Here is a 19,882-nt window from a genome sequence, read left to right on the forward strand (position 1 = left end):
TGAAAAAAGATGTCTGTTAGTCATGTTGCATAATTTTCCTCACACGTGTAACTTACAGTTAGCATACTATGTTTTTCTTCACTGGAAAGCATTAATTTCAAAACTGCGAAGGATCATCTTTAAGGAAACTCTGTAGTGGAAAGGAAAACATGAGTTAATCACAGGGAATACACATTCTCCTTAATGACTTGTTAACCCTGAGGTTCAGCCTTGAAGTTCAAGTTTAAGACAATGCAACAAGTGAAGCATGATTATGTCATTAGTGGAAACGTCTTTCAAAAACAAGAAATGCAGAGTTAATTTTTTTTAAAAAAAAGATCTTGTACAAGCCTTTTAAAAACTACTTATGTGAAAAGTGATACAAGTCAATTATTTTAGGTGAGTTCTAATTTTTGTTCTAAGGTCATACAATCCAACCTCCTGGTATTTATAGATGCATTCAGTTCTTATAAATCATTGCACACATGTGTCTCCATCTGTGCTTTTTATTTTTGGCCCTTGCAACCTAGTTCTTTTTCTGATAATTGAAGCCTTGTAGAGAGGAGAAATTGTATGGGAGCAGGCAGCTGAAGTTGGCAAGTAAGGATAATGCAAAGATAGGCTGGCTTGCAAGTATGATGGGGGCAACCAGACCATTACTGATGGAGTATGGCTTGTGGTACATTTTAGCTTTAGAAAAATGAGCAAAATAAAACTGCTGATTATATGGATCCCAAGCATTAAAAGTGCAGCACAGACTACTGATTGTAGCTGTCTGTCATCCTTTTGGCTCAAGAAATGCTAGCAGGAAACCTGTAAACTATCCATTTACAGTAGAATGTATGAATAAGGAAAGTGAAAAGGTGAGCACTTTCCTAACAGGCAAATTTCCCCCTTCTTGAAAACAACTGTGAGGTATTAGGTACTGGTTTGTGTGCTTCGGTTACATTCTTTGTGTTTCTAACAACAACAAAAGACCAGTAGGAAAGGGCAGGTATAATAAGCCTACCTTTTCCATGCCAAGAATAGTATGTAGTAGTTTGGAATGGGCACAGTGTTATCCTCCTTGCACCAAATCACACTCACATATGGCAATTTGAGGTAAGTAGAAAGATCATTTTGTGTTCCTCACTTTTCAACATGCAAGGGCCTGCTCCTCTTTCATGTGAACCAGAGTCTTGGCTACTTACAGGTGTACACAGGTCAATAGCTAGCTCTTTTTGTTTGAGATAGGAATCAAGTAGCTCTCAAGATGTTAGGGAACTTCAACTCCCAAAATTCCTCCCCTTCACTCTGTAGGGAGTTGTATTCCAACTATGGGTGGAATCCTGTTAGAGACCTATGTGCACATAAGTGTGCTTAGACATGTTTACGTCTCTTTTTATGTTGGGTGTGGGCTTGTGCCTTATTCAAAGCCTTCTTCCCAGGTAAGCCCTGTGAGGGGCCTCTGCTGCTGCTTACCTGTGGGGATGGGAGAGAATGGGGAAGCAATCAGAGGGGTAAGCTGGAGCTGATCTTGGCTCCATGGGGAACAGAAAGAAAGGGCATTCCATTTGTGAATGCATCCCCATCCCCCCAAGCTGAAACCAGATACTTCATCATGTGAATCCCTTCCTCTTCCCTTTCATCCCCACCAGTAAGCAGTAACATGGTCCCCTTCTTCTGGGGCTTAAAAGCTGCCAGGACAGAGAGAGGAGACAGAGCTGTGAGGTCTAGCGCATTACACTCTGCCTGCTCAATGTAGGATCTCATCCAATATCTGTAAAGCAACATAATTCCTATTCCATTGTAGATGATGATCTGGCATAATTAGCATTGAATCCTGATAATGTGAATAAAGGAGCTTATCCCATTAACAAATAAGCCAGTTTACCTCTTCCGGCTTGAATTCAGGATCTGGGATGCCCCCTGGATGTTGTCATACCTAAATCATCACCTATCTAGCTGGGATGCTGTCACCTGGATGCACCTGGGTCGAAAAACCTCGCTCAACCAGCCAATTTTTTAAGTCGGAAGCTCCTTGACTTTGAAAAAGTGCTGGCTGGGCAATGCTTTAACACAGGATGCATCTGGGTGGCAACATCCTGCCTAGATCGGGGGCAATTTAGGTATGATAACATCTGGGGGCATCCCGGATCCTGAATTCAAGCCAGAAAAAGTAAACTGTCTTATTTGTTAATGGGATAAGCTCCGAAGTTGAGAGTTTAGGATCTTTCCTAGCACATAAGGATAACATAGATTTTAAAAAAATGTTTTCACTATTATAACTGTTTTAAATATAATTCTGGGTGCTGAATCTAAAAAATAAAATAAAGATGTTGTTCCACACCTATTTCTCTTCCTTTTTTCTCCATTCAGTTGTTACTCAGCTTTGATTAAGTGAGGATGCTGATGTTTCAGTGTGATTTCTTTTAGTGTTTTTGAATGGGATTTCTGTTGTTTCATATCAACAAATTAAAGTCTTCTAACCGACTTTTACCTCTTTTGTACTCTTTGCAGGATAATTCTTCGAAGGATAATATTATTCAGTCACATATCACAATACAGAAACATCAAAGACTCTCAGTTTTTCAGGCCTGTGTAATCAAACTAGTACAGGAGCTCACTCACTCCAAAACAGCTTGGTAGTCCAGAACATTCTAAAGTTCGCACAGTTTTGTGACCTCCAGTAGATAGTGTCATTTTACCAAGTGGTTTCTAGAACATGGCCACATAGCCCGAAATCCCACAAAAATATATGGATGCCGGCCATGAAAGCCTTCAACTCCACAACAGCTCTTTCTGTTGTACATCTCCCCTATTCCCAGTACAAAACTTGACATGTCCATCCATCTGCTAGATTTTTGAAAAGGACAAAGGCATCCACCAGGTTGGTGCTACAACCATGGAACTCCCATGAGACGTCTAGTTTGGTATGGGTTGATTTTGCGATATTATGCAGAAAGACAACACCAGAGGTAGCAAACTTCCCTTTTTTGTTGTTCTGCTGTGCTGTTCTTTCACCTTTCTGGCCTGCCCACCCCCCAATGCTTGTTGATGACCTATCGGTTTAAAAAGGACAGAGGTGGTGCCAGGAAAAGATGCATATTGTGCTGTTGGAAAAGTCCTGTTTTCTGTTTCTTCAGCCATACTACCTTACAGCCTCTCTTTATTAGAATTTAAGGACAATATCTCTGTTGAAAAACTGTACCTCCCTGTATTTCAAACAGCAGAGTGCACTCTCCTCCAAGGAAAAGAAAACAAACAACAAACTCTTCCAGGTTAATACATATTGGAAGCTGTTTTCGTAACAAGAACAAGGGTTATTTAAAGTGGTTACAAAGAAGGTACACTACTATGCTAGAACAGCAATTTATGCAACTAAACAACCATTATACTTGGTTGACAGACATCTGATGGCCTAGCGGTGAAATTTCAGAGGAAGTCAATGGATCTCTTGACTATGTGGTGCTACCACAAAGGCAGCAAAGGATTCTCCCCTGCTGGGCCAGGAAGCCTTTTCCCACCAAGGAGCTGGAACATTTCCCACATTTGAAGCAGTCACTGTGCCAGTGGCGATCCTCAAACGAGATAAATTTGGCTCCCCCGAGAGCTGGAAAGAGAAAGCAGGGGAAGAGAAATTAAACTGCATGTGTACCTTTCAGCAGATCACAAAGGCATTCAGTTTATGCTCTAATAAATAAAGTTCTTTAGTTTATCCCAAAAAAGCCTATATGAATTTCACGTAGCTGGAGATCAACAAATGAAGCTGTTTTATGTTGAAACAAGCGGTAGTGTGCTATCTCATTGCAACATGTAATATGATGCTGAGCTATGGGTCTCATGGGAACAGTCTGGAAAAATGTTTTAGAGGGGTTTTTATTTGTTTGTTTGGATTACAACTGTCAGAAATACCCAGCTATTGTGGTTATTGGACAACTGAACATATAACTGTGAGTTATTATCTACAATACACAAGAAATTGAGCATGGATGAATTCTGTTTGTTAACCGCACCACACACAGAAGGGTGTGTGTGTGTGTATACACACAGTGAACTCATTACATTTACTGGGGTTCCACAGGACCCCCATGAAAGTGGGAAAATGCCCTATTTTTTTTCTATGGGACTTGAATATGTGTGAGTCGCTATTTTTGCAAGGGGGTCCAGAACGGATCCCTTGTGGTTTGGGAGAGGCTACTGTGTATATATGTATATATAAGAGACAGCCAGTGTGGTGTAGTGGTTGAAATTTTGGAATATGACTCTGAAGACCAAAATTCAAATCCCACTGGGTAGTTGTGGGCAAGTCACACACTCTCAGCCTTAGAAGAAGGCAAAGACAAATCCCCTCTAAACAAAACTTGCCAAGAAAACCCCATGATAGGGTTGCTATTAATTGGAAACAATTTATATAGTCTCTGTGAATATGCATGTATGACAGGAATTTTCTCCTTGGGCCTGCATACAAAGCACTAGGCAATAAGTAATGTATACAAGATCTTCAACCTGGTTAATTTCTACAATCTAGGTAGTAAATCCTTTCAGTTTTATTCTTATACAAAGGATTTTATATTTTATAAAATCTTTTTCTTTTTTTAAGAAAATACACTGTAGACTTTAATTGTAGATTATCCTAAAAAGTCAATTTCTTGGGAGCTGAGGCATATTAGTGCCTGGCTGCTTGAAATTAACCTTTCATGCACATGAAATCCCAGAGTTCGCTACACATCAAAAAAAGGAGAGGGGAGAAGAAGGGCCAAGTCATAGCTGGTGGAATTTCCTTCCTTCCTTCCTTTCTTCTTTTCTTTCTTTGAATTTCAGGATTAGTAATCTCTTGGCAACTTTATTCCTAGGAACTGGGGCAAGAGGACATTCAATTTATTTTTAAGAGATCTGGCTAATGGTCTTAAAGTACTTTTAAACTGCTTCTGAGTGTTTGCCAAGCATTTAATTATCTGCCATTTAAACACAAATATATAAACCAGTTTTTCCCTCCTGTTACTGGCATGATCTGTTCTTCAGCTTTGGGAATTTAAAAGCTGCCAAGCAAAGATAGATGTTTCTAGCATCACATGGACAAAATTACACACACACACACACACACACACAGAGTCACACCTCAGAAGACATTTAGATTCCCATTGGCCCCACCTCCAATGGACTCTCTAAAGTACAGAGGTTCCCCAGATTGCATGTATAGAGAATGTTTGATTGTAGTGAGGAAGGAATAAGAATTTTAGCTGCAGAAATTAGAGAGAGAGTGGGCAAACGGTGAGTTGTTTTTGTTGTTGTTGTGCCTTCAAGTTATTTCTAACTTACACTGACCCAAAGGCAAACCTATCAGGGGGCTTTCTTGGTAAGATTTGTTCAGAGCAGGTTTAGTAAGGCAAAGTCTTTATGGCAGTTAGTTAGCTCAAACAGTTCTTTGCCCGTCGCTCTTCCCCACAGACCTGTTGTATCCCACCAGCTGTCTCCTCTGGAGACAGTTGGAGGCCAGCAAAGGTCTTGGGAGGAGCCACCGGCACGCGCATCTTCTCCCCCACCCTTTTCCCGCCTTCCGTCACTGTCTGGAAGAGACAGCTAAAAGCTGGGAGAAGGCGTGGGAGGAGGAGACAGTGGTGCAGGCGCTCGGCTCCTTCTCCCCAATGTAGGGTTGCCATAACCCGGTTGCAAACGGGTTTTTTCCGGGTTTTGGCTGCACCTGCCAGGTCACGGCACGGGTGCAGCCAAAAACCGGAAAAGCCCGGTTGTAGCGGGGTTGCAAGGCAACCCTGGGGCCCTCGCTGCCCTCCTCCTCCTCCCCCGCGCATGGTCGCGCGGAGGAAAAGGAGGGCAGCGAGGCCTGAGGTGGAGGAGGCGGCGCCTCTTCGGCGCAGCCGCGCCAACCTCCCCGCCTCCCTGCAGCCTCCCCCTCCTTCCTGGCCTCCGCGGGGGCAAGAAGGAGGCGAAGCCCCGGCATCGCCGCCGGCCTGCTCGCCTCCTTCCTGGTCCTCGCGGAGGCCAGGAAGGAAGCGAGGCGCGGCGCTGCGCCGGCGAGCCCCTCGCCTCTTTCCTGGCCTCCTCGGGGACCAGGAAGGAGGCAGCCGCAGCGCTCGCCGGCGAGCCCCTCGCCTCTTTCCGGCCTCCTAGGGGGCCAGGAACGAGGCGAGGCCGCGGCGCTCGCCGGCGAGCCCCTCGCCTCTTTCCTGGCCTCCTCGGGGACCAGAAGGAGGCGAGGCCGCGGCGCTCGCCGGCGAGCCCCTCGCCTCTTTCCTTGCCTCCTCGGGGGCCAGGAACGAGGCGAGGCCGCGGCGCTCGCCGGCGAGCCCCTCGCCTCTTTCCTGGCTCCTCGGGGGCCAGGAAGGAGCGAGGCCGCGGCGCCGCCGGCGAGCCCTCGCCTCTTTCCTGGCCTCCTCGGGGGCCAGGAAGGAGGCGAGGCCGCGGCTGCTCGCCGGGGGCTCCTCGCCTCCTTCCTGGTCCCCGTGGGGGCCAGGAACGAGGCGAGGGCCCCGATCCTGGCCTCCAATTGCGGTGGGGCCCAGGCGGGGAGGGAAGCTCACTTAAGTGGGGGTTCCCTCGCCGCTTGCCTGCCGCGATTGTGAGGAAAAATGTAGGACATAATTTTTAAATGTAGGACACATTTTGTGTGTCCTACATTTGAAAATTGCCCTACATTTTCCCCGTTCCTCTTCCCGGTCCGGCGTATGGCAACCCTACCCCAAGCCATTTTCTGTCGACAGCTGGAGACCAGAAAGGCAGGGAGGAGGAGGAATGGGCATGCGTGTGCCTGTTCCTTCTTCTTCCTGGCCCGTGCCTGGCGAAATGGGGCTTGTGGCACACGTGCCATAGGTTCGCCATCATAGCTCTATGCTTCTCAACCAGAACCCTACCTAACCCCCAATATGCTTCTCAACCAGCAGAGGGATTCAAGGGGTACTTAGATCTAAACAGGTAGGTGGCTGGCTGGCAACCTACCTGTTGTTGGTGCACCTCCTGGTTAATGCATCAGCTCTGACGGAGTATAATTCTCCCAAACCCAGGAACAAGACAGCATCCTCCTGCCACACCTGTTGTAGGGAGGCCCAGTGACATAGCTATTTCCAAAGTCATTTGTTGCTTCCAGGCCTACAACTTTTACAGGCTGAAGTGGGTAGTTTCGCTTTGCCTAATGCCGCAGAGGTTTAATTTTGTGCAATATAGAGGGGCACTTCGAGAGAGGTGGCTGAATACCCCCCTTCCCTCCCTAACACTCAATGGCCCGAATACTCGTGGAGCATTTGCATGGGTAAGTATCCCTTACCCATGCAAATGTCCATTTTGGGGGCACTGCAGTTAATGATACAGTAGTCCCTTGGTATCTGCTGGGCTTTGGTTCCTGCACACCCACACATCCGCTGTGGATACCAAAATCTGAGGATGCTCAAGCCCCATTAGATACACATAGCTTTCACCCAATTTAAAATGCAAAAACAAATTTAAAATAAAATTTCATCCAACATGCAAATACTCTTAAGAGTATTCTAGCCATGACATTTTTGTTGTTACTGTGTGCCTTCACGTCACTTCCAACTTATGGTGATGGCCTAAGGCAAACCTATCATGGGGTTTTCTTGACAAAATTTGTTCATGGGGAGATTTACCACTGCCTTCCCTGAGACAAAGAACATGTGACTTGCCCAGGTCACCCAGCAGGTTTCATGGCCAAAGTGGGAATCCTGGTCTCCGATTCATATTCCAACACTCAAATCACACCACCACATTGGCATCCCTTATATAAAATGTAAAAAAATAAAAATAAAAATCAAGGTTTGCTTTTTGGGAGACAATATAAGTATTTTCAAACCATGGATATTTGTACCTATGGATATGGGAGGACCAACTGTATCTCATCCTCCCTCTGCAGTGCCCAAAGCCCACCCAATTTACAGTAAAGCGCTCTGGAAACCCCCACCCCTCAGTATGGCCATGTCTGTGCTTTGTGTGGAGAAGGCAGGATCAAGAAGCATCTGGCTACATCCTGTAGCCAGACATGCAATGAGACATCAGTGCTGAGATCTGCAGGGGTCCTTCTGGGGAGTCTCAGCACATATATCAAATTGGTGCATCTGGCTATGGAGATGTTCCTCTGATCCTGTCTGCTTGCAAGAAGAAATGCAGGGCATCTGAAGGGCCTTCGGTAAGTTGGGGGAGGGTATACAGCACAATGTTTGCTAGCAGATATTTTAGGTATACGGAGGGGATTAGATTGAGGCCCATAAAATGTAGTATCACTCACACATATCACAATGTCTTCACATGCCAGTCATTGACTGCCATGAGCAGTGCAAGTCAATACAGAATATGGGTTGAGATCCTACAGGCACAATTATGGACATGTAACTACATATCATCTCTTGACCCAGCTCCACAAACCTACCTTAACAGTTGTCAGCTACACTGAGTGACAGCAGTCTAATGTGCTGGTGACTGGGGTGCACCAAGATGATATTTTCAGCCCCTTTCTTTCAGCAATTTGCAGTGTGACAAGGAGTTGTTACAGGGGTCCCATTTCTGATTGTTGCATCACAAATTACTGTTGGGTGGGGGCTGGAAACATCATCTTGCTGAACCCTGATCACCAGGAGAACAGACCTTCACCATTTGGTATGGCTGCTGGCTGTTAAGGGAAGGTGGGGGGGGGGAGAGATTTCCAATTGTGGCAATAATGTCATGATTGTAAACTTGAATACAGATCAGTTACAAATGGGCAGTGTGATGCAGTGGTTTGAGTGGAGGACTACAACCCTGGAGACTAGGATTCAAATTGCTGCACTGCCATGGAAGCTTCCTGGGTGAGCTTGAGCAAATCACACACACCTAGCCTCAGAAATGCTGTGATGAGTTCAGATGAAAAACAGAGCAGATTCACTGCCTCACTAACATGAAATTATGAGCTGCTGCTGTTAAGACCAAAATTGTATTGGTGCCCTATGCCTGTCCAATGTCCACTGCACCAGTGTAAGTCATTTTGGAGCAGGGCACAGCAGAGAAAGCAAACTCAACTGCCATCTGAGCTGCCCTGCTGGCTTATTAGCAGCTTAGGAGTGCACAGGTCAGCTTTCTCTCATGATAGAAATGACTTTCATCCATGTCCCCTCCCATCACAGTGTGTGGCCATTTTTCCACTTATGCCACTGCTCTACACACACAGCTGTACCCTAGCCAATAAGATTGCTGGATAAGGGCCCAGCCCACAACTGTTTGCAATGCAGACATAAAAAGTACAAATGCTGTCAATGGCTTTCTTTGAAGATGCCAGCCAGATAATAGTTACCTGTAATGGGTTTGGTGCAGGCTGTGCATTTCTTTCCGTAATGGCTGCTGAAGCACTCAAGGCAGTAAGGAAGTTCATCTTTGGAAATAAACCGTTGTCCTGCAAGCTGTTTCTTGCATCCACTACAAAGGAAGCATTCATTGTGCCATGGCTGGTCATGATAAGTCACACCACCAGTAGTTATCACCTAATGAATATGAAGTGGACATTAAGAAAAGCTGATGAGCTTGGCAATAGTTTTAACCTTCAGAATTAACAAAGTCTTTTTACACTTTTAATTCTGCAGTGTAAATCAGCCAAAGAAATAATGGCCATTAACACATCAGCTTCATTAACTGAGGAATACCTGTATTAGTTACTCCTTGCTTAGTTTCTTAAATGCTGGAGATCAACCTTGCCATGGAGTCATCTTCATGAGAAGGAAAAAAACACCTCTTCTCACATCTCTGTACTAATTGTTTAGCTTAGATATCCTAAGGACACCACATCCCATCTGCTCTTGGGAGTTAAGAAGGGTGCATCCTAGCTACCACTTGGATAGGAGACTATTAACAGATCCAAAAAATACTGGGTGTATTTCAGAGAAAAGCAATGACAAATTACCTCTGAGTGTTCCTTGCCTAAGAAAACCCTATGAAATTCATGGGATCACCATAAGTTGATAGGTGAACTGAAGACATATACACATGGACAAAATCCAATTATTAGTTCCAATTAGAGTGGACCCACTGAATCAGTGGAACTGACCTACATGGTAACTTGTGAAGTACCCATTGATTTTATGGGTCTGCTCTAATTTGGATTATCCATATCCATCTCTAACCGTCTAACTAAAAGATTGTATGTACAGCGCTGTGTAAATTTACAGCGCTTTATAAATAAAGGTTAATAATAATAATAATAATAATAATAATAATAATAATAATAATAAGGCACCAGGTGCACAGCTGAAGGGGCCTAAGGGCAGCCAGATTGTCTTCCCTTGTGATTTGGCAGGGCTACAAACACTCCACCACACTTCCTGGGGACCACAAGGAGCCCTACAGAGCATTTCACCATGATACTGGAACCTACTGGACACTTTTAAGCCTGGGAGATGCCATTTTTCCAAAAAGAAGTGTTAACCTCCAGTATCTTTCTTGTTTAAATTTTTCCCCTATGATTAACATATTCTTGTGGGAAGGGGACCAAACCCATCAAGAAGTTTCCCCATATCCGCTGGAGGACATTTTTTTTGGGGAGGAAAGAAACCTTTTTGCCAAAACTTTTTTTGGAGGTTATCTTAGAGGTTTGGTGACTTCTTTCATGAAATGTCCTTTATTATAAACATGATCCTTAGCACCTCAGTCAAGCCACATGTCACTAATCCTTCTGCTTCTGCTGCTAATTAGAGCAGCAACAAAATGTGTGGCATTTTCAAAGTGAAAAGCATCAAGATGACCCCAGTAAAGTTGTAGACAATACATGGCAGCTGGGGAGAAAGAAAAAAGTGAAGTACACATTAGTGCTCTGCTCTAAACGTTCTGTGTGCTCTGGTGTAATATGCAATATTCTGTGATATGTTGGTTGTCCTTCCACTGAAATGGCCACAAGATGGACATGTTACATTTTTACTATGCACTCCCACTCACTCTCATATGCCCCTCAAGGAGTAGCCCATAAAAACTGTTTGGCTCTCAGAATGCTGTTCCTGAAAAAAACAGAATAGAAAGGGAGAGGTTCCATAATAAATGGTATCAAAAGCCATTCTCTTTCCAAGTGCTGCAAACCCATCATGATGAAAATCTTAGCTTGCCAGCTGTATATGCACTCATTGTGTTACCTTTTTGCAGGAGTAACAATGCTGAGCAAATTGCTTCTCAAAACAGGGCACGCAGTAATTGTCATCATCCTTGGTAATCAAAGGCTTTGTTCCTAATGGTTGCCGACAATGTTGGCAAACAAAACAAGCTTCATGCCAAAAGTTTCCCTTAAACTCCATTTTACGAGAACCTGTAAAGCAAATTGCAAATTCAGTCTGATTATTGGCCCGTTGCTGGCATTTTATAAATGGTAGTTTAAAAAAGATACTATCTTTGGATTTCCCCCCTGCATCACTCATTATTAAGTACAGTAAAGTACTCAATACAAACCTAATTCCAGAATATATAAACAGATTATATATATATATATGGAAGGAGGAGAAATATTATGCTATATGTGGATCCCTCTGCATTTTATCACATTTACTTCAACATTTCCCCCCTAAGATTTTACAGTTTTAGGAAATCTTGCCTTTTTTATATGTTTTATGCTTTTCCTAATGAAACAGAAGAAAGAAGGGCTACTGAATTGTTATTGCATATGTTGAATCAACACACAAGAAGGGGGTAAACACTAGCTTTAGCTTCCTCCGTTCCCAGTTCCATCCTCTTCCTCCACAGCAGAATGATACTTCATGTGAATCAAAACCCTGAATTTCCAGATTACCAGTTAAGGTGGAGACTGTCCATTGATAGTGAATATCCACTTCCACTTCATTCTTTTATTTTCCACATGTAGGAGGATAACAGTGATGACAACTGATGAGTATGTGTATGGAGGCAAGGCTAAGACTAGGATGTTCCTCATCTTGGTGTGTCGATTCAACATGCAAAAGAACAACTGGACAGGGTTAGACAATCAGAAATATTTTACAACTAATTTATCTGTTCCCTAATGAACTGCTCTGTGAGAACAATATAAACAGAATAATGTAATAGTGAACAAAATGGACAGTGTGATACAGTGGTTTAAGCATTGGACTAAGACTCTGCAGACCAGGTTTTGAATCCCTGCTCAGCCATGGAAACCACTGGGTGACTTTGGACAAGTCACACTCTCTCAATGGCCATCTCTGAACAAATCTTGCCAAGAAAGCCCTGTGATAGGTTCATTTTAGGGATGCCATAAGTCTGTAATGACCTGAAGGCACACAACAACAACACTAGTAAGCAGCAAACATTTGTCAAACGAATAAGCTACATACATACAAAAGCACTAGTTAATTGGAAGTTTCCAATTCCATATTTTCTGAGAGGGCACTCCAGGGGCATTGTTTGAGAATGGATTACTGTAACATATTTTACTTGGAGCTGTTTTTTGAAAAATGTTTAGAAACTGCAGGTGGTACAAAATGTTGCAGCCAGATTGTTGACTCTGGCTGGTTACAGAATGCACACAGCTCTCTTTTTACAACAGCTTCATGGACTCCAGCTCCAATTTTGGTCACAATTCAGAATGCGGGTCCTGATCTACAAAGCCCTATGGTTCACATCCAGGTTATCTGAAAGAAGATATCTATCCATTGGACTCTGTCCAGTCTTTAAGATCTGTAGGAGGAGGTCCTTACCTTATTTCTTTCATCCTTAGAGGTAAGCTTGGTGGGAACATGTAGAGCTTTCTTAGGGGCTGTACAAACAGCCCCAAAGGGGCAGCCTCTTCTTTAGCCAGATTTGGGCCATGGCAACCTCATGCTGCAGCCCCAGTCGGACCTTTCCAGGGCGCCATAGCCATTTTGCCACAACTATACGGCACTCCTTCAACACTGTATTGTATGGATGCAGTGCTGTAGGATCATCATGGTGCTGTGTGCCATGTGGAGCATCAGGAGTCAGGGTGTGCGTCATCTGGACGCAATGTCCCGACTCTGCCCCCAGGCCAACCTTTCAGGCCGGTCTGAACAAGGCCTTAGTGCCTGGTCCTAGATTCTTATTCCCAAAGAGATTCCCTGTTTGACTTTATAGAGGAAACATAATGTTATTTTATTCCCCCTGCATCTTTGATAACTGAGTTGAAATAGATATGCTGGATATTTGGTGTTTTAATGTGTTTATTAATGTAGTGTTGGAAAGTGTTTTCATTACTCTTTTAAATAAATGCATAAGTTAATATGTATAATTTACTGTGTTGTATTAGATTTATTTTTTTAAAAAATATAGTAAGCTGCCTTGCATCCAGTAGGAGGAAACAAGCAAGCAAACAGTCATGTGACAGAAGCTTTAGGACCCAAAAAGAGGAGGGAGGCAGATCATGAGAACAGCTCTCTTGAATATATAATAATGGAATAATAAAAACAGTGAGGTTCTAACCAGCTCCTGTGTGTCCTGTGAGGCATAAAACTCATACAGACTCTTATGGAATGAATTAAGCTCCTTTTTGAGATACTAGCATCTTAAAACTGGGAGAGTCAATACTGATTGATTGCATTTTAGCATCATGGAGGACCCACAAATTATTTCATTACTGTACTTTACCTGCACCAGTAAACGTTTTTAGTGAGCTTGTTATCCTCTATTTCATTCTGTTTAAAGTATTAGGGAGAAATTGCCACAAATATGCTGTGATCTGAGCCAGTCATTGTTCTGAAATAAGTTCATTAACCACACCGTTCAAAATGCTAAGGAAGAATTGTTTCTTAATCCCTCCAATTGAGAAGTCCACTTTGTGGCTGAAAACCAGGCAATACGACAAAACAAAACAACTAGAAATAACTCATGGGCAGGTAGAAAGTGTCTAGGTGCCCTCAGATGTTCAAAAAATGTCAGATGTCAGTGCACCTTGACCGTTCACTCTACATCTGTCATTTTCAAAGACCAAGCATGAGACAGCTTGAATTGAAACTTTTTTAAAGGAAGAAAAATGGATTTATGGATTGACAGGGCTCTTCTAAGAAGCAGTTGCTTGATTTGTAGTTTTTCCAAGGGCCATGTTGGAAACTCTTTGAAGTGGAACCACTGAGAGTGTTTCATTTCAAGGGAGAAAGATCTTATTAAAACCCATTAGGACAAGGGTGTGCTAGGTGTTTTTAAACAGAGGCTGGATAGCCATCTGTCAGGGATGCTTTGATTTAGATTTCCTGCATGGCAGGGGATTGGACTGGATGGGCCTTGCGGTCTCTTCCGACTCTTATGATTCTAATTTTTGTGTGGTTTTTAACCCCCCAAACTGGCCAAAATGACCCAAAACCACTTGCAAATATAGGACTTTCTCACATGGGAGAAATTGGGCAAAAGCGGGGATTTAAACTAACCTTATCCCATAAAAATTGGGTGATGTGCTGAAGATTTTCACATGACATCACGATTAAAGAGGACTAATTGTGTCAATAACCAGGTAATAAACAGCAACAAATCATTCACAGGGGAATCCCTGTGGTTATTGCTGGGATAAGTCCTCTTCAGTTGTAACGTGTGTGAAAATCTTCAGTGCAATCATGCAATTTTCACGGGATAATGTTAATTTAAACCCCTGCTTCACTCCCCATTTCCCCCTGTATGATAAAGTCCATAGGAGTTTACAAGTTACAACACTTAAACAAGATATACACTAATAGCAAATTCCATGAAATGTGAAACTGAAGAGTAGGGAACAACCTTTGGCTCGAGAGCCAAATTCAGTTGCAGAGAAGTTTACAAGGGTCACATTACTGTAGTGGGTGGGTAAAAAAAATACAGTACTGGCATGTTTTATTTTACAGCTCTCGTTGCGGGCAACTACAGTCACCTCTCCTTTTTCATGAGGATCCATTCCGGACCCCTTGCAAAAATTGAGTTTTGTCTATATTCAAGCCCCATTGGCTTGAGTATAGGTACGGGTGCATGGGGATGTGCAGGTGCGCGCCATGGGCATGCACCCCATTCATTCTCCCTCCATTCGTTCCTTGCACATAAGACCACAAAAATGGATAGAGGACTATGAACCTTAAGAGAGCCATTTCCACATTTTAGAATGGTACACACACACACACACACACACACTCACACAGAAACAGCAAAACCTCCAAGTGATGGTGTCATGGGCAAAGGCCACACTGTGATGCTGAGAGGGTGACAGTTGGCCCTATGGCCTAACTTTCTCCTCATTGTATAAGGACTGCATGCCCTTCATCTCTCCTGATTTGGCAGGGTCTGTCATGATTCATTGCCTCCCTTCACTTTTTCAGCTTTATTTAAAATGTCCCAGTTTCTCTCTCCTCCTCCTACTTTCCCACTGTCATCAGCTTACATTTATAGGTACAAAAGGTAAAAGTAATTTGCACTCCATTCACCTAGCAGGAGGGGGAGGAGGGGTGGAATATTGCTCTTCCCAGTAGACTCAGGCAAAAGCAAATGGTTGTAGCCTCTTCTAGCTTGTGTTTTCATATTTTTGCAGTCTTCACCATACTCTGATGTTACTTGGCCACACATGTCCTGGTTTTCATCTGTGAAATGTTTGAGGGTATAGGACTTTGCTTACACATCCAATAAAGTACTCGTCTGAGAAAGTTCTTGGAAGATGTTTTCTCCTGACACAGTCATACTTTTGCCATGCTAACTAATGGATCAAAGTTTATTAAAAGTATCATATAATTCTATTTAGAAAGAGCCAACATGGTGTAGTGATTTGAGCATTGGATTACAGTTCTGGAGACCAGGGTTTGATTGCCTGAACAGCCATGGAAATCCACTGGGGGACCTTGGGCAAGTCGCACACTCTCAGTCCCTGAAAACCCCATGATAGGTTCCCCTAGGGTCACCATAAATCAAAAAGGATTTGAAGGCACACAATAACAACAACAATCCTCATTTAATCACAGTGAACAAACAAACAAACAAACAAACAAACAAACAGCAATCACTTCTTTTTCTCTTACCAGGCATAATGGTTCTCTTGCAGTGGAAACACTTGGATGAATACTCATTGGAATAGCACTCTGTGCACAACAGGAGCTCATCTTTGACTGCAAAGGGCTTCTCTACCAAAGACTTTTGGCACTTTGCACATTTGAAGCACACTTCATGCCAATGGAGGCCTTTATAGGCAAGATCCTTTGAGATAGTAAATGTATGTTAATAAAAAGCATTTGACTCCTTGAAAAAATCCAGGTGGATAGAATCAAATTGGAAGGACTGATGAACTGCAGGCTTCAGGATCATTGTCAAAAGTGACCTGAAAGGTGATAATATTCTATTGTTTGGCCTTGGTCTTTTTTGAAATGTGTGTGTGGTGTGGTTTCTTCCCTGTTCTCCAATCTTGTGGTCTACTTGGCAAGACTGTCTATTTATCAGAAGTCATAAAGAGAAATATAGTGTGTTCTTTTGCGCTTCTACTCTGGAATTAGTATACAACTAATAAAGGGCTAATGAAACAAAGTGTCTCACTATAATCATGATTTTAACAAATTTAAATTGTATCTGTTCTAACATGTGATAGCCATACAGTTCACAAAATATCAAGTTGCCTTACTTTCAATAAGTCTGTTGGCTCATGTACTTCAGCCTTTCCTTACTTTAATCTGCCATACAATTTGGTAGGAGGCCCAGCATAGAGTAGTGGTTTGAGGTTGGACTATCACTCTGGAGATCAGGGTTCAATGCCCAGCTTGGCCATGAAATCGACTGCATGACCTTGGGCAAATCACACTCTCTCAGCCTCAGTGGAAGGCAATGGCAAACCTCCTCTGCACAAATCTTGCCAAGAAAACGCCTTACCAAGAAAATGCCATTACGCTTTAGGGTCATCATAAGTTGGTAATGACTTGAAGGCACACAACACAATTTGGTAGATGGGCCAAAATACCCTAAAGACACCAAAGCCTATTTGATCTTGGGAACAAAGCAAGGTCAGTCCTGGTTAGTACTTGGATGGGAGACTGGAAACAAATACAAGGTGCTGCAGGGAAGAAGAAGGAACTGGCAAAAAACTCTTCTGAATATAAGAAAACCTTGTGAAATTCATGGGATTGCCACAGGCCAACTGGAGACTTGAGGGCATACATATGCGTGCGTGCGTGCGTGCGTGCGCGCACACACACACACACACACACACACACACACACTTAGATAGACTGAAGAAGCTGCCTCAGACAACAGTTATAGGGAGGGGGGGAGGGATTGAATTTTTGCAAGAAAGATCTGAGAGTGCAATGTCACTTTCCTTGGGTAGCATAAGCTAGTCTGCTGTCATTTGCTGTAATGGTGGTGTTCTAGCTTTGCTAGTGTTGAAAATAAGATTCAGCTATGAATCTGGTCAACTTCTGTTAATGGAATGGGATGGTGTTGCTATTTTGTCCTCCTCAGACAACAAAATGTCTTGAGCCTGCCTGGTGCAAGGTTTCAGGGAGGAATATTTTTCAACCCCTATGAAAGATTTCAGGGATGGAAACTGGCAGTTTTAGGGGCTGACTAGCATTAAGACTGGCCTGGGGGCAGAGTTGGGGCATGGCATCCATATGATGCATGCCCCGACTCTGCCCCCATGGTGGTGTGATGCCGTTCACTGCTGCACAGGGTGCACAGCACCAGGGCACTCCTCTGGCACTGCATTTACAAACACAGCGCCAAAGGAGCACCTTAAAGCCATGGCACGGTGGCTATCACACTCTTTCCAGGGTGCAAAAAGGAGATGCTTTTTGCAGCTCCTTTTTGTGCCCTTGAAAGGCCACATTGTGGCTATGGTGTGCAGTTGCCAAGGTCCTGATCTGGTGCAACTGGAGGCGGCTGCAGGCCACCCCTTAGGGGCAGTCTGCACAGCCTCTCAGTACACCAAACAGGTACTTCTACCACTGAATTGTCAAGCTTTCAACTCAGATTCTCTCCATTTGACCAATTTTATGTGTTTCCCCCCACTTAACAATTTTAAAATTCAATGTTTATAGGGGTCTGGCAATGTAGAGATGGAGACAGTCAGACAGAGTGTGAGTGGAGGGGGGGAGATGGGACTGCCCAACCTACCATTTCCCCGTCAACCACAGAAAGCACAATATTAAAGTCAAAGGAAAAAGCAGATTTCCATTCTATTTACAGGCTCCGTTGTGGTGTGGATAAATCTAAGAAAAATTTAGCCTGAGATATGAGAGAAAAGATTAATAGAAACAAACTCAGAGAAGTTAAACTTTGTTTTCTCTTGATTACCCCTGTTCCCCGGAATATGTCATTTCTGTGATGAGTGAGGAGACATTGAGAGATAAACAAAATTAAGTTGTCATTTAGTGAATAAAATATTTTAATCCAAACACATCTATTTTGAGGTATCTTGCTTGTGGAGACAGTGTTATTACATATAAATGATAAATGTCATTTATTTTCTAGTGAAACTCTCCTTGAATCTTAGCAGTTACACTAGAGGCCATCTGTAGAATAGACTAAGGGAAGTCATTTTTCATCAGTTATTTGTCAGTGGAATTTATTTTAAAAGTTTTTCTTGATTTTATCAGTTGAATTAAACCCAGGACAGAAAAGGAAATCAGCACTGCAATCTCTCTGGAATGAGTTCTTAAAATGATACAACTTGCTGGGTTTTTTAAAATATCAGATATTAAAGACACTAGGATATTATATTGAGGTTAATGGAACAATTTAACTTCCCCCTGTATATAAAGCTGCTGAATCTAGATGATGAATGAGACCCATTCTATTAGGTCTACTGGGAATCTGCAAACCATTAAAACCTTCTGTATCTTTCCAGGAGATTAATGTCACAGTTTATAAACTAATCCAACATTCCCCAACCTGTTCCCTCTCACAATATGGCAGATTACAACTTCCAGCATCCCCAGCCACAGGTCCTGCATGGCTAGAGATTGGTAAGAAGTGTTAGGTCTGGAGGGATTGGACTGGAGAAGGTTGAACAGATGCTAAATGTTACTTCTTTGGACTATAATTCCAGCAATCCCTAAACCAGTTTACCCACTGCTCATGCTGGGGAGTAGATTCTGGGAACTATCACCCAAATAATGTCATTTCAAAACTCTGATACATATTTTATGTTGATACCTTTTTCTGAAGGTTTTTTTTGGGGGGCGGTGTCTTTGTTTTCTTTTTGGAAGACATAGCTTGTGGATCAGCACATCACCCCTTATTTCATACACAACCACTGCAGTTAGTTTTATCCTTAGGCTGTCTCTGACAGAAGAAAACTAAATGCCACTAGGAAAACTCCATTATGAGTTTATGGTGGGCAGCAGTGTGCTGAGTCACCAGCATCAGGGATTAGTCCAGGGGCTGGCAAAGAGGACTGGCATCCCACCTCCTCACTCAACTACAAGGGTTACTAGCTTCAGTTACTCTCCCACACAGAGGCCAAAGACTGGCACAGATAACTTAATGAATCACAGCAGCTAATTGGATTGAAGCAAGTACTTGAAAAACCTGCAGGTGGCTTTAAATAATTGATTTGTCCCTCTTCCTCATCTCTTATATCTAACAGACCAGTAATGAGTCAGCAGTAGAGCTAGGTAGCCAAAGAAGGATGATAAAATTTCCCTGCCAGCAGGCCTGGGGCCAACTCCCTCCCTCATACTTACATCACCAAATCTATCTATCTATCTGGAATCCTAGACTTGGAAGAGATCTCAAGGGCCATTCAGTTCAACTACTGCATTGCAGGAACACACAATCAAAACACCCTGACAGATGGCCATCCAGCCTCTGTTTCAAAAGCTCCAAAGGAGGAGACTCCACCACTCTCCAAAGGAATGTGTTCCACTGTCAAATAGCTCTTACTGTCAGGAAGTTCTTCCTAATGTTTAGGTGGATTCTCTTTTCCTGTAGTTTGCATCTATTGCTCTTTGTCCATCCTATCTATCTATCTATCTATCTATCTATCTATCTATCTATCTATCTATCTATC

General features: G+C 43.1%; 1 protein-coding gene across 4 annotated transcripts in view; it reads right to left on the bottom strand.

Moving 5' to 3' along the window:
• Positions 1 to 2,401: 2,401 nt before the first annotated feature.
• Positions 2,402 to 19,882, bottom strand: part of FHL5 (four and a half LIM domains 5) — a 33,346-nt gene continuing 15,865 nt past the window's right edge. For 2 of the 4 annotated variants that reach the window (XM_042447164.1, XM_042447163.1), the window contains 4 exons: positions 15,906 to 16,080; positions 11,076 to 11,245; positions 9,254 to 9,440; positions 2,402 to 3,571 (listed from right to left, as the gene is read on the bottom strand). In XM_042447164.1, the coding sequence (XP_042303098.1) occupies positions 3,420 to 3,571; positions 9,254 to 9,440; positions 11,076 to 11,245; positions 15,906 to 16,080 (684 nt within the window). In that variant the 3' untranslated portion in view covers positions 2,402 to 3,419. Of the gene's footprint in view, positions 3,572 to 9,253; positions 9,441 to 11,075; positions 11,246 to 11,722; positions 11,786 to 15,905; positions 16,081 to 19,882 lie in introns of those variants that run through there. The other 2 variants (XM_042447166.1, XM_042447165.1) reach the window with 2 other exon arrangements.

Source organism: Sceloporus undulatus, chromosome 1, assembly GCF_019175285.1.
Source record: "Sceloporus undulatus isolate JIND9_A2432 ecotype Alabama chromosome 1, SceUnd_v1.1, whole genome shotgun sequence".
NCBI classification, from domain to species: Eukaryota; Metazoa; Chordata; class Lepidosauria; order Squamata; family Phrynosomatidae; genus Sceloporus; species Sceloporus undulatus.